This window comes from Astatotilapia calliptera, chromosome 7 (assembly GCF_900246225.1).
Source record: "Astatotilapia calliptera chromosome 7, fAstCal1.2, whole genome shotgun sequence".
NCBI classification, from domain to species: Eukaryota; Metazoa; Chordata; class Actinopteri; order Cichliformes; family Cichlidae; genus Astatotilapia; species Astatotilapia calliptera.
This window is the reverse complement of record NC_039308.1, coordinates 59,920,900-59,948,272: the sequence shown is the minus strand read 5'-3', so window position 1 is coordinate 59,948,272 and position 27,373 is coordinate 59,920,900. Positions and strand designations below refer to the sequence as shown.

Here is a 27,373-nt window from a genome sequence, read left to right as displayed (position 1 = left end):
TTTTGCATCGCACAGTTACTTTTTTTGTGACGCAATTGTGAGTAACTGTGCGTCACAATACAATATTATATGACGTAATTTTTAAAAAGTAGAACGATACAGTCCTTTTGAGTTACAGAGTCGGAACGCTTTTCTTGGTTCCGGTCGTACGGACGTTTTAGAGTGCAACACAAAGGAGTCACGCTTGCACGATATCAACACTGACAGTTGGTACAGGTTTTTGTGTGTTTGCTGTTAAGCAGTGGAGTAAACCATGGAGGTCCTGGGAGGACAGTTTAGCGACATAACCCCACTGGAGCTGGCGGCTCCTGTCAACACTGTAGCTGTGAGTATGAAGACCGGAAAGGACCGAAAGTCTAGCAGCACGAGCACAGAGATGCTAACGCTAGCGTGGAGGCTGTTAGCTCATAGAGATGCAGAGTGAAGGGGAACGTCCTGTGTCCCAGTTTGTTGTTTCTGATAGATATTGTTTCTAGTGTACAATTTGGAGAAAGTGCATAAGTATGGACACAGTTCGAATAGTTTTCGCGTTATGAATAAAAACGGACTTGTTGTTTATTTGCTCGTTTTCCCTTTTTAACAGGAAAAATGGAAGTTGTTACCAGCCTTCCTGAAGGTAACAGAACACAACAGCCCTTACACACTTTTACTAAATTTTAATGCTGCTTGATTAAAATATGTTTAAAGTATGGTAGAAACTATAATAGTGTGCTGTCATGTTTATAAAAACAGTTTGAGGTGAGCTGAGCTCTGTGAGATGGTGCGTTACCCTGCTGGAAGCAGCCATACTGTGGTTAGCACTAATGCTTAGCAAGCCTTGGTGTTTAAATGGTGCTTAGTCAACTGGGGACCGAAGTGTGAGAAGATAATGTCCCCCAACCCATTTATACCACCACAACCAGCAGCCCCATGCTTTCATGATTTTCACACCAAATTCTGAAATCAAAACTCATTAGACCAGAAAACCTTTTTCCAATCTTATATTGCTGAGTCTGTGCAAAATGTAGCCTCAGTTTCGTGTAGTGGTGTAGTAGTAATTTGACTTACTGTTTCCTTCCTATCACTCCAAAGCAGTCAGACAATAACAAGGACATCTTTATTTAAATAGTACAGGTCATTACATAGAATAGAATTCAACTTTATTGTCACTGGTCAAAGGAGCTTGCAAAGAAAAGCGTCTGGACTTCTTTAAGTTGCTTGAAGACGTTTCACCTCTCATCCGAGAAGCTTCTTCAGTTCTAAGGTCAAATGGTGGAGAGTCCCAGATATAAACCTAGTGGGAGTGACCCCCCACAGAGGGACAAAAGGACCCCCTGATGATACTCTAATCACCTGAGCCAAGGTGTGAAACTGGGCGTGGGTCCCAATCAGCCAGGGTTTCGGGTGAGCTCATTGTGAAACCTGGCCCCACCTTATCATGCGAATTCCTGAGGTCAGATGGCCCAGGATGTGAGTGGGCGTTAAGGCGCCTGGGAAGGGATCTCAAAACTGGATTATAGATGGCAGAGATTGTGAAGTGGCTGTTTGGTCTCTCCAAACAGCCACTTCACAAGCGCATGGCACAACACAGAAGAGCCACCTCCACAGGACAAGACTCAGCAGTCCATCTGCATCTTAAGGATAAAGGACACTCTTTCAAGGATACCAATGTTCACATTTTGGACAGAGAGGACAGATGGTTTGAAAGAGGAGTGAAAGAATCCATCTATGTCCACTGTGAGCGACCATCTTTGAACAGAGGCGAGGGTTTACGACACCAACTCTCTGCCATCTATAATCCAGTTTTGAGATCCCTTCCCAGACGCCTTAACGCCCACTCACATTGGGCCATCTGACCTCAGGAATTCGCATGATAAGGTGGGGCCAGGTTTCACAATGAACACACCCGAAACTCTGGCCGATTGGGACCCACGCCCAGTTTCCCACCTTGGCTCAGGCGATTAGAGTATCATCAGGGGGTCCTTTTGTCCCTCTGTGGGGGGTCACTCCCACTAGGTTTATATCTGGGACTCTCCACCATTTGACCTTAGAACTGAAGAAGCTTCTCGGATGAGAGGTGAAACGTCTTCAAGCAACTTAAAGAAGTCCAGACGCTTTTCTTTGCAAGCTCCTTTGACTACGATGACCTGGATGACTGAGAAATTATCGTATTTTACAGAATGATTATTTATACAGAATTACATGACAGCTGAAAAAAAACCCTTTGTAGGTTTATGATGTCTTAAGGCATTAGAAACAATAAAATAAAACAACAGCATCTATTAGCTGTGGGCCTGTGTGGCTAAAAAGGTTTTGAGTCTGTTTTTCAATGTACACTGAGATGTAACTGATCTTAGGTCAGCAGCGTGCTCCAAGGAACAGAGCCAGAATATCTGAAAGTACCCTCAACACACTAAGATATGATTTTGAGAATAGATCTGAAACTGATGACCTGAGATGTCTGTACTGGGTACCAAATCATCAAAAGCTTTGTGATTTCTGTGTACCTGTAAGGATTCCAAGGCTAGATTTTAAATGAGTAAGGGAAATCCAACTGATGATTTGGGGAGTCCTGAAACTAGAGCACTGCAATAAACTAACCTTCCTTGACGTCCAATTTCTCAGTCAGTTTGAGATAGGGATTTTCTAAGTTACATAAAGCAGTTTTGGTAAGCTTATTGATGTGGTTATCTGGTCATTTTTCTTCTGATTCCTTAGCAAGATATTTTTGGCCAAAGAAAAACATTTAGTAAAAAGTGAAACATTTGAGTCCAGTATGGCCATGAAATAATGAAATATTGCCGTAATGACCAAATATACCGCATACAGCGTGTCTTGTTCTTTTACCCTGTTAAAGTTTTAAGTCATGGACCTTCTTTAAATTACTTTTTTTTTTGGTCATCAAATATCAAAGTATCCTCCTGTGTAATGATGAGAGAACAGTTGGTGGGTCTACATCTGTGTGAGTAATATTATTTGGGAGAGTAAACATGTATATCACGTTGTGTGTTTTGCAGGTGAAAGGTTTGGTAAAGCAGCACATCGACTCATTCAACTATTTCATTAATGTAGAGGTAAAACACGAGCATGTCTTTGTCCGTTGCTGCTTTTTCATGTACATTTGGATTTTGAGCATCGATGTCTCATTTGTTCTGCTTCTAGATCAAAAAAATTATGAAGGCAAATGAGAAAATCACAAGTGATGCTGATCCAATGTGGTACCTCAAGTAAGTCACTGTGTGCATCTACCATCACTGACTTTAACACTGCAGACATGCACAACAAGTTGTTTTTTTTATTTTTATTTTTTTTTTTATTAAAAGAGGAAATAATGGATTTTTAAATATTTGCAGATACCTCAATATCTATGTTGGCATGCCGGACGTGGAAGAAAGTTTCAATGTGACCAGACCAGTCTCTCCCCACGAGGTGAGAGTAGTCTGTGTTTCTGCTGTTAAGTATGAACCATTGTTTACTGTGCTTTAATTAAAGTTGAATAAAGCTTTAGAGTAATCAAATACACAGCTTTAAATTAGTTAAAATAAGTAAATTAAATAAATAAATAAATAAATAAATAAATATATATATATATATACATATATATACATCACATTAATTCTCTACACTTTGGACAGATAATCACACATTAAATACAGAGGGAACATGTGTCACTCAGGCATCTCTAGACTCAGTTGGCATTTAGTTGTAGCCCTCATAGAGGTATTTCTTAATTAATTATTTTTGTTACTTATATTTGAATGCCTACACCTCCAATACTTTCCTTTAAAGATGATGAGATATAGCTGAGAGTCATCTGTTTCATCCCAAAGTGTCGTCTCAGAGATATGACCTACTCTGCGCCCATCACGGTGGATATAGAGTACACCCGTGGCAGTCAGAGGATAATTCGCAATGCGCTGCCCATCGGAAGGTATCTTTTTTTTTTTTCCCCCTCCCCTGATACAGACATATTTATGTTACATCTATATCAAATCTACAAATTTAAAACCTCTCCAGCAAAGCTCAGTAAGCCAACAAGTGCTAAAAAAAGATTTAGCTTTTGTGATTTTTAAGCTTTGTTTGCTGATAAACTGACCTCCTTCACTCATTTGTGCTGACACATTCTGCTTTATAACAACACTGAAGCAATATTCATATTTTATTAATGAAGATAACTCTGCTTTTCTCAGGATGCCCATCATGCTGCGAAGCTCGAATTGCGTTCTCACGGGAAAGACGCCCATGGAGTTTTCAAAACTCAACGAATGTCCCCTGGATCCAGGCACGTAACCATAGCACTCTCATTTTAACTCTTTCCCCCTGAAGGGCCTCACCTGAACCCTTAATGATGAGTTTTGGCATCTCAGTATATATATCAGTAAAATGTTTGATGACCATTTAGGGCTCTAGAGTGCGACTAATTTGGTCGCAAATATGACCAAATTTTTCAGTGGTGTGACTAAAAAAAATATTTAGTCGCACCAGTGCGACCAACTGTTCGGGTAACAAAAAAAAAATCGGCAACTCTCCGTGTGGTCAACAACAGACACACAGTATGCCCCTATCGTGGACTAAACCAATCAGAGATAGTCAGGGGCGGGACCTCTCTGATTGGCCGTGGTCCAGTTGAAAGTGCAGGTGGAAGTCGGAGGTGAGTAGCTTGAATAAAACGATATCGATTCATTAAATCCTGAATCGACTTTTAAATAGAACTGTGTTTTGCCAGAAACGCCAGATTCTCCGATTAAAGCCCACAAAACTAATTCAACAACCACCAAACAGCAAATGAGAGCAGGTACACGGATTCCACACAAAGACGTAAACACAGAGCGGACTCGACGCATCAGAATCAGCTTTCTCTTTCTCGGCTTTCTCACCTGATGGCCCGAACACGGACACACTGTCGGAGCTCACCGATTCTGATGCGTTGGGTCCACTCTGTGTTTACGTCTTTTTGCGCTGATTCTGAGCTGCAGGTTTTGTTTTGAACCGAGCCAGCAGCAAAAGAAGCAGCAAACTACGCTTCACATTTGATAAATGTCGTCATGAATTCCCTCTTTTCACTTAAATGACCTCGGACAAGAAAGCCTAATTTCTGCTGTTCAATACTGAAGAAACTAAAACTTTTTAAAATTATGCAAAATTGCAGAATATTTTTAAGGTTATCTGCTATAAAAATCCAGGCAGAAAAATCTCCTTCATGTTTTTCTGTTTTATTCTCAGTTACTTTGACACAAAGGCATCTGCTGTGATGTTCACAATTCTGATGAAGTCTCACATGTATCAGTACTGATAAATGATCAGAATTATAATATTTCTGACTGTCTGAGGCTAAATTGAATCAAATCAGGACTTTGAGAACCAGAATCGAATGGATTATAGAAATCAGTGATGATACCCAGCCCTAGTGAGTAGCCTAGGCCTGACAGAATAATAATAATACATTTTATTTAAAAATGGCGCCTTTCAAAGCACCCAAGGACACTGTACAACAGATAAAAACACAAAAACTGGAAATATACACAATGATAAGAATAACAGATAAAAGTTAAGAGCATACAGAGGTTTAAACATAAGCAATTTTAAACAGATGAGTTTTGAGGGTGGACTTAAAAAGAGGGAATGAACTAATATTTCTGAGGTCAGGGGGTAAGGAATTCCAAAGTCAAGGGGCAGAGCAACTAAAAGCCCTGCCCCCCAATGTAATCAGACGAGCGGAAGGAACAGAGAGAGAAAGAGAAGATGAAGATCTGAGGCACCAGGATGGGAAGTTCATCTGTACTAAATCGGAGAGGTATGGTGGAGAGAGAGAATGAATAGCCTTAAATGTATAAAGGATTATTTTAAAATGGATGCGAAATTTAACCGGGAGCCAGTGTAGCTGCTTCAGGATTGGGGAGATGTGGTGGGTAGAGGAAGTCCTAGTAATAATACGGGCAGCAGAATTCTGGACACGTTGGAGCTTGTTAATGGATTTTTGTGTAAGGCCAAATAATCGTGAGTTACAGTAATCAATTCGAGAGATAACAAGATTATGGACGAGAATGCCAGTGGCATGAGGAGTGAGGAAAGGGCGGAGGCGATTGATATTACAGAGTTGAAAATATGCTGCACGTGTGACATTATTGATATGTGAATTAAAAGATAATGTGCTATCAAGAATGACACCCAAGCTTTTCACAGAGAAAGAGATAGGGACCAACGAATTATTGATAGTGAGAGAGAAATTGTTAATTCTGGATAGCAATCGTTTAGTGCCGACCAGGAGAAGTTCTGATTTATTGCTGTTGAGTTTAAGAAAGTTGGAGGAGAACCAGGAATTGAGTTCAGCTAAGCAGAGGGTGAGGGAGGGTGGAGGAAGAGTAGAATCGGGTTTGGTAGAGAGGTAAAGCTGGGTGTCATCGGCATAGCAGTGGAACTGAATGTTATATTTACGAAAAATATGTCAGAGTGGAAGAAGGTAAATGATGAAAGGAAGGGGCCCGAGGACAGATCCCTGGGGCACCTCAGTAGATAGAGGAGAAGGCTGAGAAGTGAAGGATTTTAATTGAATGAACTGAGTGCGGTCAGACAGGTATAAATGGTAAATGGCCTGTATTTGTATAGCGCTTTACTAGTCCCTAAGGACCCCAAAGCGCTTTACACAACCTGTCATCCACCCATTCACACACACATTCACACACTGGTGATGGCAAGCTACATTGTAGCCACAGCCACCCTGGGGCGCACTGACAGAGGCGAGGCTGCCGGACGCTGGCGCCACCGGGCCCTCTGACCACCACCAGTAGGCAACGGGTGAAGTGTCTCGCCCAAGGACACAACGACCGAGACTGTCCAAGCCGGGGCTCGAACCGGCAACCTTCCGATTACAAGGCAAACTCCCAACTCTTGAGCCACGATCGCCCCTTAAAGGTATGATTTAAACCAGGCTAATGGAGTATGAGAGAGACCAATAGAAGCTAATCTGCTAAGAAGAATGGGATGATGGTGTCAAAGGCTGCACTCAGATCAAGGAGAATAAGGATGGAGAAGAGACCAGAATCAGCTGCCATAAGAAGATCGTTTGTTATTTTTATAAGAGCAGTTTCGGTGCTATGCAGAGGACGGAAACCAGACTGGAACTGTTCGTAAAGGTTATTATCAGTAAGGTGTAGATGGACTTGTGAAGCAACTATTTTTTTCAAGAATTTTTGAGAGGAATGGTAGATGGGGTTAGGGGTTAGGGCTGTACAGGCAGTGATCACCCTCACTAATGTCTGATGCACATTCAGAAAAGTTGTACTATAAGCAGGTCTGAAATATGACAGAAACGGCTCATTACTGAAAAGAGTTTCAAGGAGTAAAGAGTTAAAACTTCCTTTACACACTCTGAGAGTAATTAAGTAAAAGAAAATGACTTGTCATCAGGTTCTCCAGTTAAATTGATCCGTGTCCCTTGTTTTGTTTTGTTTTCTCCACAGGGGGTTATTTCATTGTAAAAGGTCAGGAGAAAGTCATTCTGATCCAAGAACAGCTGTCCAAGAACCGAATCATTGTGGAGCAGGACAGGAAGGGTGCAGTTGGAGCATCAGTTACCAGGTACTGTAACAACCTATCCATTAGCAGCTGTTCATCCATGATTTTAAAGTCGCCTTCTTGGCAGACATGTAAAGAAAAAATCAGCTGTTTCTTTTCAGTAGCTGTCTTGTTTGACCATCTTAACCTTTTCCTTTTATTGGCTTCTTCTTTGCGATTCTGCCCAGAAGCGCAGAAGTGTGGAGACGACTCAACAGTGTGGATGCTGTGACTGGTGCTTGGTGGAAACCATAAAGTGAAGCTGCTAATTTAAGACCTGTGAAACTCTGATATATTCGTGGTCATTCCAGTTCATCAAATCTAAAAGGAAAAAATTTCCACCAGGACTGTGATCATCAGTCTTTCTTGAATTAATTCCAGGGAAAGATGCACTAATTACTAGGAATTATGCAACATTATCCTTGGAATGTTTTAGGGGAAATCCCTGGTATCTCAGGAGTGTAGCTTATGATAACATAGACTGATGGATGCTTAAAGGTCAGAAAATATTTGAGTGTCCTGTCTGTGATAGCAGATGTTGGAGGCCACGATTCTGCAGACTGGCACTTAGTTTACAGATTCTCGTACACAAGGTTCGTGGCATTATTTAAGTATGATTTAAAATAAAAGTTTAAATCACGGCAATTGTTTTATAGACATTAAAGCTTTAATAAGGAACAGCACTGTTTTATCTGGCTGTAGTGTCCTATTTCAAATCTCAGATGGTCACGTGGGAGACATTTGATGACCTGACACTGAATGACCCTTACACCCTTGCTCAGTTGCGCACTCGGTTCTCCAACTTTGCACTTCTCTTTTCTAAATGAAAAGAATACATCACTGTAGATGTTGGCTGGAGTTAAATATAAACCTTTGTTTTTTGTTTTGTTGTTGTTGTTTTTAAGATTATGCAAGAAGTAGATCTATGTATAGCTTAAGCTTTTAGTCTTATATTAGTGGATCCATCTAATTTCTGACTCATTTTCCAATTTGGGGTTGTGTTGGAGCCGGCTGTCATAGGGTGAGCTCTGCTCAGGTTCCCAGATCAGCAGAGAAAACCATTCACACCTTTGACCAGTTAATTATCACCAGTTAAGTTTTTGGACTGTGGGAGGAAGTCTGAGTATGCAGAGAGACCTCACACAGTTATAAGGTGAACATGCAAAAGAACAAGAACCTGACACTAAACATGCTCGTGTTTGCTCTGCTCTTTGTGTCCTCTCCAGCTCCACTCATGAAAAGAAAAGCAGAACTAATATTATTGTTAAACAAGGCCGTTTCTACTTGAGACACAACACGCTGTCAGAGGATGCCCCCATTGCAATCATATTTAAGGTAGGGGTGATTTTTTTTTTTTTTTTTCTTTATGAGTCTGCTGAAATAAGTCCAGTAGGTGGTGCTATAGCACAGGTAAATGGTCAGAGATGAAGATGTTTGTGATGTTATTGCCTTACAGATTGAAGCAAAGACTTGTGAGTGTTTCCAAACTCTGTCTTTGTTTTTGCTACAGCTTGAAGTTGTTCCAAAGCTTAAGTTACATATATAGAGAAGTGTTTTTATATGAGATCGTGAATAGTTTTAGAACTCTAGTTTCATTAGTTGCTCGACTGATTACATTTCTTACACCACCTCAGAATGAAAATGTTAGCTGACAGCTGGTATCATGAACTTCTTTGCCCTCTGAGGAGAGACCTCTTCAAACATGTTACCTTATGATGCTGCATGCTCGCTGTGTTTTCACTGCACGTGTTTGCCGGGTAACGTCTTCCCCAGCCCTCCCTCTGTTTGGCAGCGGCTGCAGAGACGATCTGGAATCAGTTCCCACAGCTTCACATTTCCATAAGCAAATGTCAGGCAACATTATGACTCCCTCCTCACCTCACCCCTCCCTGTGAACACTCCCTGTCTCATGTACTCCCCCTTCCCGGTTAAGCTTTTATCTAAATATAACAAGATTTTTATTTTTTGTAGTTGTACAAATATTTTACACACACCGTTTACATGTCATCCACACAGGGGATGGGTGTGGAGAGTGACCAGGAGATAGTTCAGATGATCGGCACAGAGGAGAGTGTCATGGCCAGCTTCGCCCCGAGCCTGGAGGAGTGCCAGAAAGCGCAAATCTTCACACAGACTCAGGTATTTTATCAATCCAAGAGAACCAGAGCAGGCCGGTGTTATTTCAAGCTTAAACAAACACTCTGGTCAGTTTAGCCCCATTTACTCGATGTTAGATTGAAGCTTTAATTATCTTTGAATTTTGATTTCCAAAGACAATATACTGGTAATATAAGGGAAAAAAGTAATATTACAAAACTGAAGGAGCACTAAAAAGCACTGAAAGTACAGTGCTAATGTTTATGCTATAAAAGAACTACAGTTCTAAGGGTTATAAGACTTGAACTTCACCACCACTAACAAGAGAGATGTCGTAACATGCATGGGATGTACATCTTGGTTAAATCTGTGCTGTAGGTATGCTGTAACCGTAGACTATTCTCTCACCTTAACCTTAGCACAGACATGGTCCTAGCACCACCAAAGATGACCAATTGGTCACGTAGCCCAGAACCTCAGCCTGTTGTTTGTTCCCGGCTGGTTTTTGTAAATAAGCTCCCCACCTTCATATTTACAGATGTGACAAGTTAAAATCACCCAATAAAAATAAACTGTTGTTGAAAACGACACCTTTTCATGCACATCTAGAGTGGAAGTTAATTTTCTGACTGTTTATTAAACAGAAATGTTCCTCGTGCTCAAGTGAATGAAATCCTGATTCAAAAAACTGTTTAAAAAATAATAATTTTTGGGTGAGAGCACGTAAAAGTCAGTGTGAATTGCTTGGCATCTCTAATGTGCGATCATTAGCTGCGGATGTGTGCAGAGCAGGATGTTGTTTCTGTTTCTATTGGCTGTCTGCTGTCAGAAGGTATTTTCTTTGTCTCTTTGAGATCAGATGACGAAGGTTTTGTCTTACCAGCCAGTTAAGTAATGCTTTTCATGGGGATTTCATGAGGCCCACGTGTTTTTCTTTGACATCGACAGATGAATGCAATCGGCCAATTTGTTTTTCATAAAGATTATGTTGTTAGAGGAACCGCTGATGCATTGATGAGTCCACATTTGCTTCCTAGCAACCGGTCGCCACAGCTCTCGTGTTCCTCTGTCTGCCAGCCTCCGTGATGTCTTTTCATGGTATTCATTGGGTCATTGTATTGTGCACAATGAGGCCTAAATCTATATAATTAAAGGCAGATAAGGCTTAAGAAACATTGTTATCAGATTATGATAAATAATCTGGCAAAACCAAATTTGACTGTCATCTTCTTTTCTTTTTTTGAATCCGGACACTGTTGATTACATCTGATTTCTTTTTTTTTTAAATTTCTCTAAATTAAACAGACTTTTTTTTTACCTTTACCTTAAAGAAATATTAACAATAATTATTTTTATTTTTTATGCAGTTTTGAGGGCAAGTTGGGTGGTCCATCCTTATTAACCTTTGACCTTTGCTATAATTCTGTTGAGGACTCCAGCTGGGCGCTTACTCAGGTGTGGGTGATGTGCACATTGTTCCCTTTGTGGTTCACTTGACCTACCAAGAGTCTGATACACGATTCTCCGTTCTCTGTTTAAAAATTCAGAATGTTGATCTTTTACACAAAATATCTCCTCGAGACTGTAACATTAATTTATATTAATATTTATTTATATTTGTTGTTTTGGACATTTTTGTTGGTTGGAAAATTAACTGATTCTCATGGTGCGTTCCTTGTCTGACTGACAGTTGATGTAACATATACACACAGCTTTATTAGGAACACCTGCTCAACTGCTTGTTAACACAATATGGCAACAAATCAGTGAATTTAGGTTTTTAGACTTGTTCAGAATGGCTGGCTGAAGTTCAAACTGAGGATCAGAATGGGGATGAAAGTTGATTTAAGTTCCTTTGAACATGCCATGGTTGCTGGTGCCTGATGGGCTGATCTGAGTATTTCAGAAAATGCTGATCTGCTGGGATTTCTCCACACAACCATCTGTATGTATCTGAAACAATCCAGTCAGCCGCAGTTCAAGCGGCTGACTTGAACTTCTTCAAGCTGGTAGGTAGCAGTACTCAAATAACCATTCTTTATACCTAAGGTACCAGAAGAGTATGAGTGCTGCGAACTACAGCAGCTGAAGACCACACCTACTGTCAGCCAAGAACAGGAAACTAAGGCTACAGTTCACATAAGAGTCATTAGAACTCGACAATAGAAGATTAGAAAAATGTTGCCTCATTAGGCTCTCTTCCACAGTGTGTCCTTGTCCTCCTCCTGTCTTCCTCACCCCCAAATTAGTCATGTTGGTAAAAATATTTATGTTCCTCAAAAGGTTGAATCAAATGTTGTTTGGCTGCTCTGTTTCAGGCCCTGAGGTATCTTGGGAATAAAGTGCGCAGACAGCGGATGTGGGGAGGCCCCAAGAAAACAAAGATGGAAGAGGCCAGAGAGCTGTTAGCATCTCTCATTCTCACACATGTGCCTGTATGTAAACAGAATGCTCATCACGATAACTGGCATTCACACTAAAAGGTTACTCGACAAAATGTAAAGACTGTATAACTTGTGTCCAGGTGAAAGAGTTTAACTTTCGGGCTAAGTGTATTTACCTGGCCGTGATGGTCCGGCGGGTGATCCTGGCTCAAGGGGACAACAAGGTGGATGACAGAGATTACTATGGCAACAAACGTCTTGAGCTGGCTGGACAGGTAAGCTTCTGTGCATCTGTCATCCTTGAGGTTTTAATGCACTGCCTTTATTTAATGCTGCATTCAGTTCTGTTTTTGTTCTTTGACTTTAAAACCAAATGAGCCAGAGTTCAGTTCAGACTATAAAGTTTTATTTAAATGATTATTGATTTTTTTTTTCATGTTTGTGAGCTGAAAGGTGTTTACTTCCTTTTCTTTACTCATAAAACAACTAGAAACAAAACATGCCTGATGCTTATTAATACCATACGAGCAGAAACACACCAACACTCTCGTGCTTCAGTGTGAAGGGATCACAGCACTACACCAGAGGACAGCGCCGGCTCCAGGCCTGATCTCTCACCTGCACCTTTGTTCCTGCCACCTTCTTTTAATAAGACTCTCATTATTTTCCCTCAGCTTTGTTTTTCCCTGTTTTGTTTTTGAACCCCCCTCCTTTCCCCCACTAGTATTTCAGCCTGGCTTTGTCGGGAGAGAGATATGCGGTGGCACCAAAATCCTGAGGCTGTGGAAGCATGGGGATTTTTCAGCACCGTGACAATAGAAATGCTGCCTTGACTGGAGCGATTGAGCTAATCCGCAGGCCCGGCTCTGATAATGTAATTACTGCTGTCTTAAGGCCTTTAATTCCCCCCCCCCCCAACCTGCTCTGTATAAGGAGCAGGAGATGGAGGGATCGAGGGAGGGGGGAGCACAGAGCCCTGTTTCAATAGGGGGCTTACATACTAACAACGCCAGCAATCTCCTCACTCTCCAATTATGGTTCCCTGACATTCAACTAATTGGCCTGGCTGCGCAATGGAAGCTTAATTTCTTTATTAATTTCAAGCAGTGCTGCCTGTTTGTTTGGATGTATGCTAATGCACAGGTTGGGTGGGGGTTGTAAGAGAAGTTGCCTCCTGTAGACCGGACAGAGGACCACAGGGACCTGGCTTACTTGTGAGCTGGCACACCTGGCTATTACATCTGGCAGTAGATGCACGTGAACTGACACTGCGTGCCAGGAGACCTGAGATTTAAAAAAGCAAACAAAAAACATCTGCATTTTTTTGCTTCTTTTTAGCTCCTGTCTCTGCTGTTTGAAGATCTCTTTAAGAAGTTTAATGCCGAATTGAAGAAAATCGCAGACCAGATCATCCCCAAGCAGAGAGCAGCTCAGTTTGATGTGGTCAAGCACATGCGGCAGGATCAGATCACCAACGGCATGGTCAATGCGATATCCACGGTGAGAAAGTCATGGCTGCTATAGCTCAGGAGGTCGTTCCATCTCAAACAACATTTTGGAAAGTTTTCTGCTCAACCGTCTGCATGTTGCATCAAAATTTTATGGTCCAAAATTTTTGCGTATATAATGAGAATTTTAGCTTCATATGTCAGACACTTTTAAGATACATAATTTTAGAAAAGGTTCATCGCTGTCAAACCTTTTTTAATGTTTATTTATTTTTATGTTTAAATATAAATAGCTGAAAACTATTAAAGATAAAATCTTGACATTTTCCAAGTTACAGATCCTCTAATTTGCCTGCATCCAAAAATGTCTGTTCATTGGCTAGTTAAAGTTTAAAGAACAAAAAATCCCATATTTGAGTATGCACTAATAAAAACAAACAATAAAAACCTTTAAATAGGCTATTAGTGATCATTTTAAAATGATATATAGTTAAATTTCACAGCACTGTAATACAAAACAAGTGTACATGAAATTCTTTGTCACAAAAATGGACCAAATTCATTTTCATTCATCTTTTATTTTGGGTTGATCAAATATTGAACATAAAAAAACTAAAATATCAGTATTAATGGTGTCCTGGTCGGCTGAGCTGTATTGCTTGCTGGCTGGACTCTCTTTAAAGTCAGTATCTGACATCAAACAGCTTGCAAAACAGTCTTGATGGATAAATAGAGCTGCAGGCCAAAAGAAACAGACGTGCAGGGGAAATGTTCATTTAACATATCAAAATGTTTATTACATTTATTAAAGATCCTTATGATAGCTAAAAAAAACAAAACAATCAAAAACTATCAGGCGTACCGACATCATCAATCGTAGTGCCTCCAATTAAGTAGAGGTTCAGTTTGTGTTCCTATGTGAGTGTTAACTTAAAATTTTCTCATGCTGTACTTGTAATAGAAGAATAAAGTGGTCACTGATCAAACAAAAATTAGAAAGCAGGAGTTACTTAGATGGAGATTTATAGATTTATATTAAAACAACATTAAGAGTGAAATCCTGCTTCCGCTTTCAGAATTTAAGCCAGAAATGTCTCTTTCTTAATTTGGAGTCATTGCATGAATTTTTGTAATATTAAAATGAAACATGCACCACTTATGAATAGTTGCTAATACTGGCACACTCTAGCTTCCATTTTTGGATGCTTATCAGTCATTAAAATGCATTAATGAGCAATAAAGTGTTGTGTACTAAGTAATATTTACTATGCAGTATGTAATTATTGGTGTTGATGTTTTCTTGCAACAGGGTAACTGGTCTCTGAAGAGATTCAAGATGGACCGTCAGGGAGTCACCCAGGTCCTGTCTCGTCTCTCCTACATTTCAGCTCTCGGCATGATGACCAGGATCTCCTCCCAGTTTGAGAAGACGAGGAAAGTCAGCGGACCGCGCTCCCTGCAGCCGTCACAGTGGGGAATGCTGTGTCCATCTGACACCCCTGAGGGCGAGGTGAGTGTGCTGCGGCAGCCACACCTGATGGCCCAGGAGGTTTCTCAAAGGCTAATATGCTGTGGCACATGTACTGCTATATATAGGAATCATGGTCAGCAATTTCTTTCTCACTTTAATGAGTTATTCTCATGTTATAACACTCCCTGTGATGGTTAGACAATGATCTACCTCTAAATGGGGATTGGAGGGGAGGTTACTGACACTGAGACTCTTAGAAAAACTCTTGTCTCTGTGTTTTTATGTATTTCCACAAGGATAATATTGGATTATATATGTGTATCTGTAGGCCTGTGGTCTGGTGAAGAACTTGGCTCTGATGACGCACATCACCACCGACATGGAGGACGGTCCCATCATCAAGCTGGCCTTCAACCTCGGGGTGGAAGATGTGAACCTGTTGTGTGGAGAGGAGCTCTCCTACCCGAGCGTGTTTCTCGTCTTCCTCAATGGTAAACCACCACCTCCGCAGTGGAGCCTAATTAATAAATAAACACAGAGAGAATTAACACCGGAGGCTTTTGCTTTAGATCGTTTGAAAAGAAAGTCTTAATCCTCCCTGTTTTGAATGTGTTGCTTATGAACATGAAGGGAAAAATATTCTGTTTAGTTTACAGAAGGTAATTTTGCATTTCACTGTGAGGCTGATAATTCATTCATTTCACGACAGCAGTAGGTATTATTCTTGAGTCAAAACTTGGCCCCTTAATTACTGTATATGTTTGTCTCGCCACTGATAACTGTCAAATTATATTAGCTGCCATACCATTTAATTAGTTGGTAGCAGCAGGTGTCAAAGCCCTTCAGAGTGTGTTCAGTGCAAATGTGTCCTCACACAGAGGCAGAGCACAGTGTCTCCTCTGTTCTCCAGTCATTTGTCTGTCAGACTTGATATGAACACACCCCTACAGGCAGTTAGAGCTCCGTTTCTTCCAGAGTAAGCTGCGGTGTCTTACAAATGCCGCCTTCACTCCTTCTTTGCATTTAAAGTTTGAATTTTAACCAAAATCAGCTGATGAATAATTTGTCGTGGCTTTTTTGTGTAAAAATCCCATAAATGTCCTGTTTTAGCCTCTTAGATGTCAAATGTGTCCATGTTTCTTGTTTTATATAATGGAGCTTCAGACAGGTGTTTATTGTACTGTGGCCATTGTTATATGGTTTACTATTCTTTGGCATTTTACTGATAATTTGACTAACTGAGAAAACAACTGGTAAATTATTGGATAAGCAAAATCCATGTGTTTATTAATGTGAACTCTAAATGTTAAACAAATGTGATGCAGCAGGTTAAACAGCTTCACACACAAACAACCAAGCAGTGATGCAATCAAGAGCAATCCTACTGTCCCTAATGTGAACTGCAATATCTGTCAAAACTATGTCAAAAGATGTTGTTATTGAACAGTCTCTAATGCATAAACTACATTTAACAGTGCACTCTTTTTAGCGGGTTTACATCCAGCAAACATCTCTGCTGTGAGGGCAAAACCTTCACTCATCACAGCCACACACCTACAGACGCTACCTGGCTCGTCAGAGAGTGAAATGTAGCTCCTCAATGATGCTGGCAACTTTTCTGTCTCTACGCTGTGACAATAGTGTTGTATGCATTGTGATCCATCAGATGTTTTCAACATTGACAAACGTGCTACAAGTGACTGTGACATGAATTTGAAATAATGAAGTGAAAAAGTCACATAAAATAATCAAAGGAAGATCAATATAATGTGTTCTTCTTATCAAAGGGTTTTGTAACATCAATAAATTAAAAAAATTGGTCTTAGCCTGTTTTGGCGTGCTGTATCACAATTGCGTAACAATTGTTTGGTTGCTCTTAAAGATTACTGAATACGCAAAGTCAGAATGTGTTTAGCTCAGCACATCAGTCTTCTAACCCAAAAATATGTTTAATATTTAATGTCTATCCTCTTTATCTGTATCATGTCCACAGGTAACATCCTCGGTGTGATCCGAGACCATCAGAAGCTGATCAACACTTTCAGGTTGATGCGCAGGGCGGGTTTCATCAATGAGTTTGTGTCCATTTCCACAAACCTGAGCGACCGCTGCGTCTACATCTCATCTGATGGAGGACGACTCTGCAGGTGCGGAAGTTTAGAAAAAATAGCATAATGTGGAAATAAATGTTTGCTGAAGATCGTTACACACCAGTGTGTTTGCTTAGCGTAACATTGAGTTCTTTAGTTGTAAGAATGTTTTTCACACAGCTTTGTTTTGTTGTGTTTCCCTCTGCAGACCATACATCATCGTAAAGAAGGGAGTTCCAATGGTGAAAAACAAGCACATCGAAGACCTGTCTCAGGGCTACAGGTGAGGGTAGGAGTGCAGAGAGTGACTGCTGTTATTAAAGAAGCAGCTCTTTAAGTTACTGTTTTGTTTTTTAAACTCGCCACTTTGGCTTATTTGCTAACTTAATAAACATCAATTATACAACTGCTTGAAAAACAAAAGCCACTGGTTAGTATCGTGCATATTTGTGAAATTATGAGTGTATCCTCACACCACAATCACACCATACAGGCACTTCCCAAACAGTAGATTTTTATTAATAGTTTCTGTACTTTACTTCAGAACTTTTGAGGATTTCCTACATGAAGGCCTGGTGGAGTATCTGGATGTCAACGAGGAGAACGACTGTCAGATCGCCCTTTATGAATACATGATTAACAAGTCAGTGGCACATGATAAGCTGATTTCAGTAAAATGAAAAGATCATTCAGGTTTATGTCAAGTAAGTTATACCTGTTTTTTTGGGTTTTTTTTAAACCTCTCTAGAGACACAACACACTTGGAGATCGAGCCCTTCACACTGCTCGGGGTGTGTGCCGGCCTCATTCCCTACCCCCACCACAACCAGTCACCCAGGAACACATACCAGTGTGCTATGGGCAAGCAGGCAATGGGTAAGAGTGGGCTGAGCAGCTAGCACACAGGTCATCAAACTGCAAGGATCTCGAATCCTTTCTCAAACATCCTCCCCACAGCTGCATGTGCACACACAAACACGGCCTCTTACAGTAATTTAATCTTACATGAACACATGAACAGTGTTCCTAAGCCTCCTAAATCTGCCGGTTCAGAGTTTGCACTTTTATTTGCACAAGTTAAAATCATACAAAAGGGCATTAGAATAACAAATGGTATAGATACAAGCAGCCTGCTGGTTCGTCTCCCCCAAAACTCCACTCCTGCACCACTTCTTGTCAGAATGCATTTGTATGTGTGATTAAGTGTCTCATGTGTGTGTGTGAGTGTGTGAGCATGAACATCAAACATGGGGAGCTTGCGTAGGTTTTCTTTTGTGCTGTGTGTGCAGAGGCCCTTTCCCTGCCAGTCACCCAGAGTGTCATTAGCAATTCATTGTGTCTGCTCTGGCTGTGCTCGGGGGGTCAGTGTGCTCAGCTGCAAAAGACCACTGAGTGTGCACCCGGAGCTCCTTGGTAACCAGAACTTCCCCAAACGGCCCTGCTAACATTCATAAGGACTGCGGTCGCCCCCACCCCTCCACTTTACCTTCATCCGTTCCTTCCTCCCCGCCCTCCCAGTCTTTACAAAAACACTGACTGGAACTATATTTGGCCCAATATTCTCTGCCTTGTCTATTTTGTATGGACGGCTCTCATACATGTGCAAATCTGGCTGTGTGGCCCGGCCCTGTTATCACACGCAGTTTAATTGTGAAGCAGTATCATCTGACAAGTGTCAAAACCACACGGAGGCCAGACTTTAGGCCATAATATAAGAGAGGTCTAATCAGGAGGAAGTAACATCTATAATCCTCTAAAAATGGATTTATTGACAATTTTATATATTTTCTTATAGATGCCCTAAATCACTAGATTACAGACACACAGTGAGTTACATATAAGTTTTTATTAAAAATTCAGTTCTTTTTTTTTAAAATTCGTGATTCTTCTCTCCAGGGACTATCGGCTACAACCAGAGAAACCGCATCGACACCCTGATGTACCTGCTGGCCTATCCTCAAAGGCCGATGGTCAAAACAAAAACCATTGAGCTGATTGATTTTGAGAAGCTGCCGGCTGGTCAGAACGCCACCGTGGCTGTGATGAGCTACAGTGGCTATGATATTGAGGACGCTCTGGTCCTCAACAAAGCCTCACTGGACAGAGGTGTGAGATCTGTCCAACTTAAAGAATTGCATAGTCGTTTTTAAGCAACAAAATACCAGAATAGGAGGTAGAAAATCTAATGTAACAGTAAATGTGTCTCCAAACAGGATTTGGACGGTGCCTTGTCTACAAAAATACAAAATGCATACTGCGGCGTTACACCAATCAGACTTTCGACAAGGTGATGGGCCCCATGTTGGATGCTGCAACACGAAAACCCATCTGGAGGCACAGCATCCTGGATGCTGATGGTATCTGCTCCCCTGGTGAGTACCAGCAGGACTGGAGCAAATCCAGCATGGTTCGCTGCTCCTTAACAGCCTCTTCTGTGGCATTCATTTTATGAGCATTATCTGTGTCATTAATAGTGGTCAGGAGTTTGTTTTTACTGATGTTTCACTCAGAGAGAAGTGAAGCCTATTTTGCAATATTTACACACACACCACTTCTTACATATCTCCATAGTTTTTCATCGATTGGAACAGTTAGAAATGTGTTATCAATATTATTAGTATGAAGAAGAAGAAAATAGGATCATACAGTACAAGTGTGGATTAATCAGGCATCTCACGTATGCCTGATTACAAGCCAGTCCATTTCATGCATGCACAGTAGCGCAGGAAAATAGTTGCTCACACACTCGCTGTGGCCATTATTGAGCTCTTCACTGTGAGTGAACACACAGTTCCCAGAGTAAATCCTGGTGGAACCACCACAAAATCGTTTTTTACAACAAACCAAATCTGGCACCTAAATCACCCTCACCAAGCTCAATATGGACATTTTAAAGGAGTTAACAAAGAGAAAGTGCCTAAAGCTGAAGCTGTCCAGAGCTTATAGCCGGCCTGCAGCCATGAGATGCATTGTAAGCCTCGGTATGAGCAAAGTATCAAAGCAGTTACAAAAAAAATTGTAGAGACGAGTGAAAAGAAACGAAGGTCCTGTTGTCTGGTGACATTATAAACATGCTGAAAAATGATGTAAGTAACTGACGTTTGTTTTGTAATGTAAATCTGTTGCATCTGCTTTTGTTTCGTTATTATGTAAAGGTGGGTGTACAGAAACTTATTTTCAATTAATCATTTGTACCTCATGTGGCAGACCCCTTTAAAAGCATCCTGTGACTTACTGCTTTTATTATGAAAATAATATTTAAGATTCAAAAAGTTGATTTTTGTTTGTATATCCTGTATTAGCAACAGAGCCCAACTTATATAAAGCTCCTATTTGCTGATATATTAATTTTCATTTGTCAGGCAATAAATTAACAGTAAAGAAGAAACAGAAAAAAACACCCTTCAACCATGTTATCGGTGTTGACTTTGCATAGTTTGTCCACTAGAGGGCACTCTGCTACTTCCCTGTTGGCAACATGCTACAAACAAAACAGCCAGTTGATCTGAGCAGAGTCAGATGGATAATGAATAAGTAAAACAAACTTATTTTTAAACCTGCATTTTAACATTATGTTGGTAAGGACACATAAGTTACTGCACATAACAAGTATGAGTATTGCTATCTGATTTTTAAGTCTGCAAATTTCAGTATCAATTCCAGTATTGGTCGGGCTCTAGCGTGCGGATCGCTTCTCAGTCGGATCCACTCCTCGTTCATCATATTTAGTTTTAAAAAAAATAGCGCAGGAGACCACAAACCTTGGGGGGGGCATGGACATCAAAGAGCTTGTTTCTATCTTTCATATACAGTTTATGGTTTTAGTAGCGATTCAAAGTCATTACCAGAACAGTAGAGACATTTTTGAAGAAAGCAGATGTAAACAAAGCTAGCAAAAGCAAAACAGGTAACAAGCAATTTAAAACTGTGTTAAATACAGTTTTAAATTGAGAGCCCACATGTGAGAGCCCACATGTGTGAGCTCAAATAAGTCTGAAAACAAACTTATTTGTTTTCGTTCTTTTGCTTTTGGTCAAAGATTTGACGTTAGCACAAGTTAAAGAGAACTTAATGGCCTTTAGTCTATGTAGGCCAGTCTGTCTAAGACTCTTTGATGTGTTTTGTGTGCTTCAGGTGAGAGAGTGGAGAACAAGCAGGTGCTGGTGAACAAATCTATGCCGACTGTCACGCAGACACCACTGGAGGGCAGTACCCAGCCAGGCCAGCCCCAGTACAGAGACGTGCCCATCAGGTGAGTCAGCTCCCAGCACCACGCCCACACACATCACTGTGGAACTATTTTTTTCAGCTCTTACATCTATGTAGAGGGAAAAACGGGACTCAGTTTGAATTCTCTTGTTTTCAGTTATAAGGGGTCAACGGACTCGTACATTGAAAAGGTCTTGATCTCGTCCAATGCTGAAGACGCCTTCCTCATCAAGATCCTCCTGAGGCAGACCAGGAGACCTGAAATAGGCGACAAATTCAGCAGTCGACACGGACAGAAAGGTGCCGACCCCATGACAGCCACAATGCCTGCTCTGTGAGACCAGAGCCTAAAGATTTTGAGCTCAAAGCTGGAGGGAGAGTACAGAGGGTTAGGGTTTTCAACCTGTTGCGAGAGATTTGTAAATGCCTGGACAAAAAGAGGAAAATCTTTCACTGTGCTTGAGCATTTGTTGAGTCAAGTCCCACTAGCTGCTGTTCTGTCACTGCCCCCCTGTTCTCATCTTTCAAGAGCCTTTTCAATTAATTGGCTCTTTGTCCTGTGCCAGACTATGCAAATTTATTACACCCCAGCAGTATTCTGGTGCTACTGGGGGGAAAAAAGTGTTTATAGCCTCTATTGTTTTGCAGCGCCTCCCCTATAGAGGGCTAGTATGATGTTTTAATCAAAAAGCTAACTGGCGCCATGCATAATTTACTCTCTTCATTAACATGGTGGGCACTGGGCGGTCAGCTCGGGATGGGACAATGTCTTCTGTCTCAGATAGTGACAAGGAGAGAGGTCAGTGTGGGGTTAGCTGGAGGAGTTTTGGATGGAGACACCCAGATGTGCAGCTGATGTGGAGCTAGTTTTAATCACAATTGCCTCAAAGAGGAAAAGTAAACCTTTTTATCTACATTTTTGCTTCACTGTGGTCATCTCTCTGTAAAAACAACCATTTATTTCTTCTCTGATGAGTAATTTGAAAGGAACAAACTCATTATTTCTTCATCAATATATAAAAGTGTTTAATTAGAAGTGAATTTGGCTGCAGTGATGGATCTCCCAGCTTCTCATGACTACTCTCATAAGTCCTGGTCAGCAGAGCAGAATAAGTTAATTATTTACCGGTCACACACACATACACAGCTGTGTAGGTGGGGGAGGCGGCGGACGGGCTGTTAGTAGTAGGGGCCTATTGTGTGAGCCGCCACTGTGGAGCTGTATGAGCTGTGATGGAGGGCTCTGGACCCTTGCTGTTGTCTTGCCTTTCTCTGCTGATTTCATGCCTCTTTTATCATTTACTTTCACACAAAACAAACAACACCCAAGGATGTCTGCTGTTGGTAGTGTCTCTGTGGTGCTTTCCACCGTTTTCCAACTTCATTCTTCCTCCTCTCACTCCTCTTTTGGAGTACTTTTAACCTGATAATCAGCCTTTTTCTTAATGCCTTTTCTCTCTTTATGCTTTCTTCTGGCCCTGCCTTACCCGCCTTTTCTCTTTTCTTTTCACCTTCTTCCTGCCGTTGGATGACTTTCCTGTTAATCGCCGTACTTGTTCCTAGTCAACATCCTGTTGCAACATCCTGTAAGGCATCAGCAGTCAGCTGCGTCGCTGACTGGTCGGCTAATAGTGAATTTTTCCCACGTGCACTGATTCGTTTTCTCCTCTCGAGTTGATCCCCTCCACTTCCTCTGACTTGAACTGAAAATCATGGGTGTGTAATCCCAGTCTCCCTGTCCAGCTAAGCACCTTTCTCCACTTCCTGCTCTCCTTCACTTCACTCCTTTTTCCTTTTTTTCTTCGTTTTTTCATTTGCAAATGGACCTACAATCTGTTTACCATGGCCAAGGAAGAGTGCTTCGGCCCCTCAGTAAACATTTGCACTCACACTTAAACTCCTGGCTACCAGGGGTGCTTGTCCCCCCACATCATGCGAGTCAAAAGAGGTCCCTGTCTGTCCACATGAGTATGGAAATGTCATGCTCTGCCAGTGGTCCACACAGAGCCCCCACAGCACAAACACTATTAAGTTTGCTGAACTGGTGCTTGCAGTTAAGTCAGAAAGTCAGATTTTTTTGTCCTTAAAACCAGATTAAAACTGCAGCCTACTTTTAAAACTTATCACTTTTATTTAACATTTTCTATTCAAAATATTATAAAAAGCCTATTACACATTCTGTGCAGCCAAAGTGATGTGTTAACACTAGGGATGGGTACCGGTGTGGGTTCTGACATAAACGGTAGTAACCAGACCGAAAAGCAGCGCACATTTCGGTGCTTTTTTTTCCTGAGCTGTGATACACTTCTAGCCAATCATTTTACGTTTCCGAGGATAGTAGGCGGGTCCAGGTACGTGCGTTCTTTTAGAGCAGAGCTACAGATTAAAAATGCCCAAGGTGAAGCGGTCAAAAGTCTGGCTGTACTTCACAGCAAAAGATGCAAACTCAGCAGCCTGCAACAAGTGCTTTAAGCTGATACTGTGATACTGTCAAAGGAGGTAACACCTCAAATCCGATGAAACACCTGGCGACGCATAGCGTTTTTTTTTTTTTTTTTTTTTTTAAAAGCCCAGAAATGCGCCGTATTTGATAGCTTGCTGTGAGACCTCACACCGAGCACATCTACTGCAGGTGTGGTGCCTGTTATCGGACCCGGATTTAGCAACACCCCCAAAAACCCGAAGAATAGAGTCCTGGCCCCTAGCCCTGCCAGTGTAGCAGAAATGATGAGGATGATGATGCAGCAGCAGCCGTTCTTCTCTGCGTGAGTAGCTTAATGTTGTTCGTGTGTAATTTACGTTGAGTAGGCTAACCACGTTATTACATTAATGCATGTAAGGTGAACTAGCAAACATCATCATAGCTACATGCGGCTGTCTTCTTGTTTGATGGCAGATACTCCCTTCACCCTGGCCAAAAAGGCTAAAATGACCAAAGAAAAAGTGGAAAACTGCTGAACATGAGAGGTTTTTGGACAAAGTTTGTGTTTTTTCCATTGTTTAAGCACTGCTTCCAGCCAAGAGTGATACCATATATGCCCCATAGCTGCAGAAAAGGCTAACATTGTTATCTTTTTACAAAAAACCAGCTGAACATGAGAGGCTTTTGGACCAATTTTGTGTTCTCCATTCTTTAAGCACCGGTTTGAGCACCGTTTAAGCACCGGCACCGTTTCAAAAGTACCGATTTGGCACCGGTATCGGATAAAACCTAAACGATACCCATCCCTAGTTAACACTGCTGTAAAGTTAAAGTACAGCCTCGGATCCTCACATGTGGGAAGCTGATTGGTTTTCTCTTTGCCATATGTGTGCATTAATGTTTTTTGTGTGTGTGTTTGTGTGTTTCAGGTGTTTGTGGCCTCATCGTCCCACAGGAGGACATGCCGTTCTGTGACACAGGGATCTGTCCAGATATCATCATGAACCCTCATGGATATCCCTCCAGAATGACGGTGCGACACTTCACAGCTGTGGAAACTCAAATTCTGCAACATTTTTCTCTGTTGATTCATGTGCCAAGTATTTTTTGCATTTTTTCCATTGTTTTGTTCAGAAATAAACCAAAGGGGAAGAAATTAAAAAAATTAAACAGTAAACAACCATAATGTCAAAAAACGGTGTGAAATATAATCTGCAGATAACGAAACGTTTGCTAAACAGTTGATTAAACGATTATTTTCTCAAAAGTTTTAAAAGACCCCAAAGGCAAAAAAGTGATACCTTTAAACATCTTGGAAGATCCAATCATTAATGATCAACCCATTCGCTGGAGCTAGAACTTATAATATATTATTCATGGTATTTTTAGGGCTATTAATTCATCACTGGCTTTGTCATTTCTGCTCCGATGTTGTAACATTTGTCAGGGAGGTTAAGTTTTCTTTTCTCTTGGTGAAAAGCTGGTTATTTGCCGTCTAATTTGAGGACGTGCTTCTGGTTTTTATTTGTGGGTTGTTGTTTTTTTTGTTTTTGTTCTTTTTGCTACGACTGGAGTCTGAGTCACGTAGGATGCTGTGGCTGTCGCTCTTTATAGGTTTGTGCCGGCTCTCCTGAGACAAAACCCTCATTATCCCCACTCCTCTTCTCTCTGGGTTATCATTGGCTTCCAGAGCACACGTCCATTGACGCCGTTAAGCAGCAATCTCACTGTTCACAAACAGATATTTGTTGCTGCGGAGACAGCTGCCAGTGAGGCCACCGCCTGTAGCGGTGTGTGTGGAAGTTTTATAAAACGTGGCCAGTACATGTGAACTGTAGGATGGTGATGAATGTGAATGACATGAGACTTGGCTCTGTTTCATACACTGTAAAAACCTGAATGATCTTTACTGCTGCTCACTCTGGTTTCCATGGAAAAGGCTCAGAAATGCTTGGCTCCAGAGGATGTTTCTGTGGCCTGGGAGTGATATGAGAGTAGGTGTTTCCCTTTGTGTGTCGGGGTCAGGGGTCCTCTGAGTGCGATCTTAGTGGAATTGTTGAACTCAGCCATCCTTGGACTGCTGTCACCAACCCTGAGGAGTACATGTGTAATCTAATCTCACCCTTAATATACACATTTAGTGCCAGGAGAGGATGTAAAGCACAAAAAGATTTGTGTAATGAACAGAGCTGCTGTTCTTTTCCTGAACTTCGTCAGGTGGGAAAGTTGATTGAACTCTTGGCTGGGAAGGCGGGGGTCCTGGATGGGCGCTTCCACTATGGCACAGCCTTCGGAGGCAGCAAGGTGAAGGATGTGTGTGAGGATCTCATCCGTTATGGATACAACTACCAGGGCAAAGACTACGTCACTTCAGGCATCACTGGGTAATTAATAGAGGATGTTTTAGGTTAATAGCCACACACAACACAATGCTGCTACACAAGTGTTTGCATTGCTACTCATGACTGTTTACAAGTCTTATTTCTCTTAATGTTGTGAAAAATTTCTCAGAGTGATGTTAACATTTTATCACCACAATATTAGTTCTTAAACAGTAGCTTGAATGTTTTCATTATGCAGAAATTGCATATTGGCATAGTGGCCGCGTTAGTGCCTGTCCATCCGGCACCAGCTGTATACAAACAGTACATTTAATTTCTGTGTAAAATCTGCCGTCTGAAGGCAAGGATCACGTGTACAAATCTTTCATCGGTAATATTTCTTTTATTCAAATTTATGGACCAGCAGTCCAAAAAGAAGGCAGATTTTTGTTGGAATCATCTCATGCTCTGCTTATCCACTATTTTATTACAAAAAATGATAGATTTTATATGCTTATGTAATGTATGTGTTAGCCTGATGTGCACACAATTCCTGACCCCTGCTTTTCCCTCAGAGAACCTCTGGAGGCTTATATCTACTTTGGACCTGTGTATTACCAGAAACTGAAGCACATGGTTCTTGACAAGATGCACGCCAGAGCCCGAGGCCCCAGAGCCGTTCTCACCAGGTAGTTTCTCATCTGTGGTGACGTTGAGATTCGATTAGTGCCTATAAGTGTTGAATTAAATTCTCCGTATCCAACTGTCCTGATACCAGGCAGCCCACGGAGGGTCGCTCCAGAGATGGAGGTCTGCGTTTGGGTGAGATGGAACGTGACTGTCTGATCGGCTACGGAGCGAGCATGTTGCTCCTGGAGCGCCTCATGATTTCCAGCGACGCTTTCGAGGTGGACGTGTGTGGGCAGTGCGGGCTGTTGGGATACTCTGGGTGGTAAGCTGTTTCTGCTGGTGAAACATGTTAGGGGGCATCACAAGATCTGGTGCACATTGATACGAACTGAAAGAAGGGGAAATATTTAAGTTTACACAGTGACTAAAAAAGCTTGGTAGCTGTGTAATCCGGGTGGTCCATAAACGTCTGTTCTGTTTCCGTGTTTCAGGTGTCATTACTGTAAGTCGTCCTGCCACGTCTCCTCCCTGCGTATCCCCTACGCCTGCAAACTCCTCTTCCAGGAGCTGCAGTCCATGAATATCATCCCTCGACTCAAGCTGTCGCGCTACAACGAGTGAGCAGGACAGAGACGGGACGTGTGAGTCACAGGTTTAGAGCAAGAGTTATAAGTTGATTTGTGAATGTTTGATCGAGCGACAAACAAGCAGAAAGAAGCTGACACAGGACTATTTTTGTTGTTGGTTAAAATCTGAAAACTTTTTTCC

At 41.5% G+C, this 27,373-nt stretch overlaps 1 protein-coding gene across 1 annotated transcript; it reads left to right on the top strand.

Moving 5' to 3' along the window:
* On the top strand, positions 1–27,372 carry polr3b (polymerase (RNA) III (DNA directed) polypeptide B). Its single transcript, XM_026176282.1, has 28 exons — positions 1–325; positions 584–616; positions 2,997–3,053; positions 3,142–3,206; positions 3,333–3,408; positions 3,810–3,910; positions 4,170–4,261; positions 7,440–7,557; positions 8,760–8,868; positions 9,550–9,672; positions 11,949–12,065; positions 12,155–12,289; positions 13,353–13,514; positions 14,772–14,972; positions 15,262–15,424; positions 16,927–17,080; positions 17,232–17,306; positions 17,568–17,666; positions 17,772–17,899; positions 18,920–19,129; positions 19,237–19,395; positions 21,158–21,275; positions 21,390–21,532; positions 24,584–24,687; positions 25,872–26,038; positions 26,551–26,664; positions 26,754–26,927; positions 27,097–27,372. Exons 1-28 carry the CDS (start codon positions 254–256, stop codon positions 27,224–27,226), a joined length of 3,399 nt encoding a protein of 1,132 aa, XP_026032067.1. The 5' UTR covers positions 1–253; the 3' UTR covers positions 27,227–27,372.
* Position 27,373: the final 1 nt, after the last annotated feature.

What these genes read in the sequence shown, in the direction of transcription:
- polr3b (XM_026176282.1), top strand. Translation starts at nt 254, where the DNA reads ATGGAGGTCCTGGGAGGACAGTTTAGCGACATAACCCCACTGGAGCTG. An exon ending in GACCAGTCTCTCCCCACGAG is followed by an intron (nt 3,409 to 3,809) that starts GTGAGAGTAGTC and finishes TTCATCCCAAAG; the next exon opens with TGTCGTCTCAGAGATATGAC. An exon ending in GATATCCCTCCAGAATGACG is followed by an intron (nt 24,688 to 25,871) that starts GTGCGACACTTC and finishes GAACTTCGTCAG; the next exon opens with GTGGGAAAGTTGATTGAACT.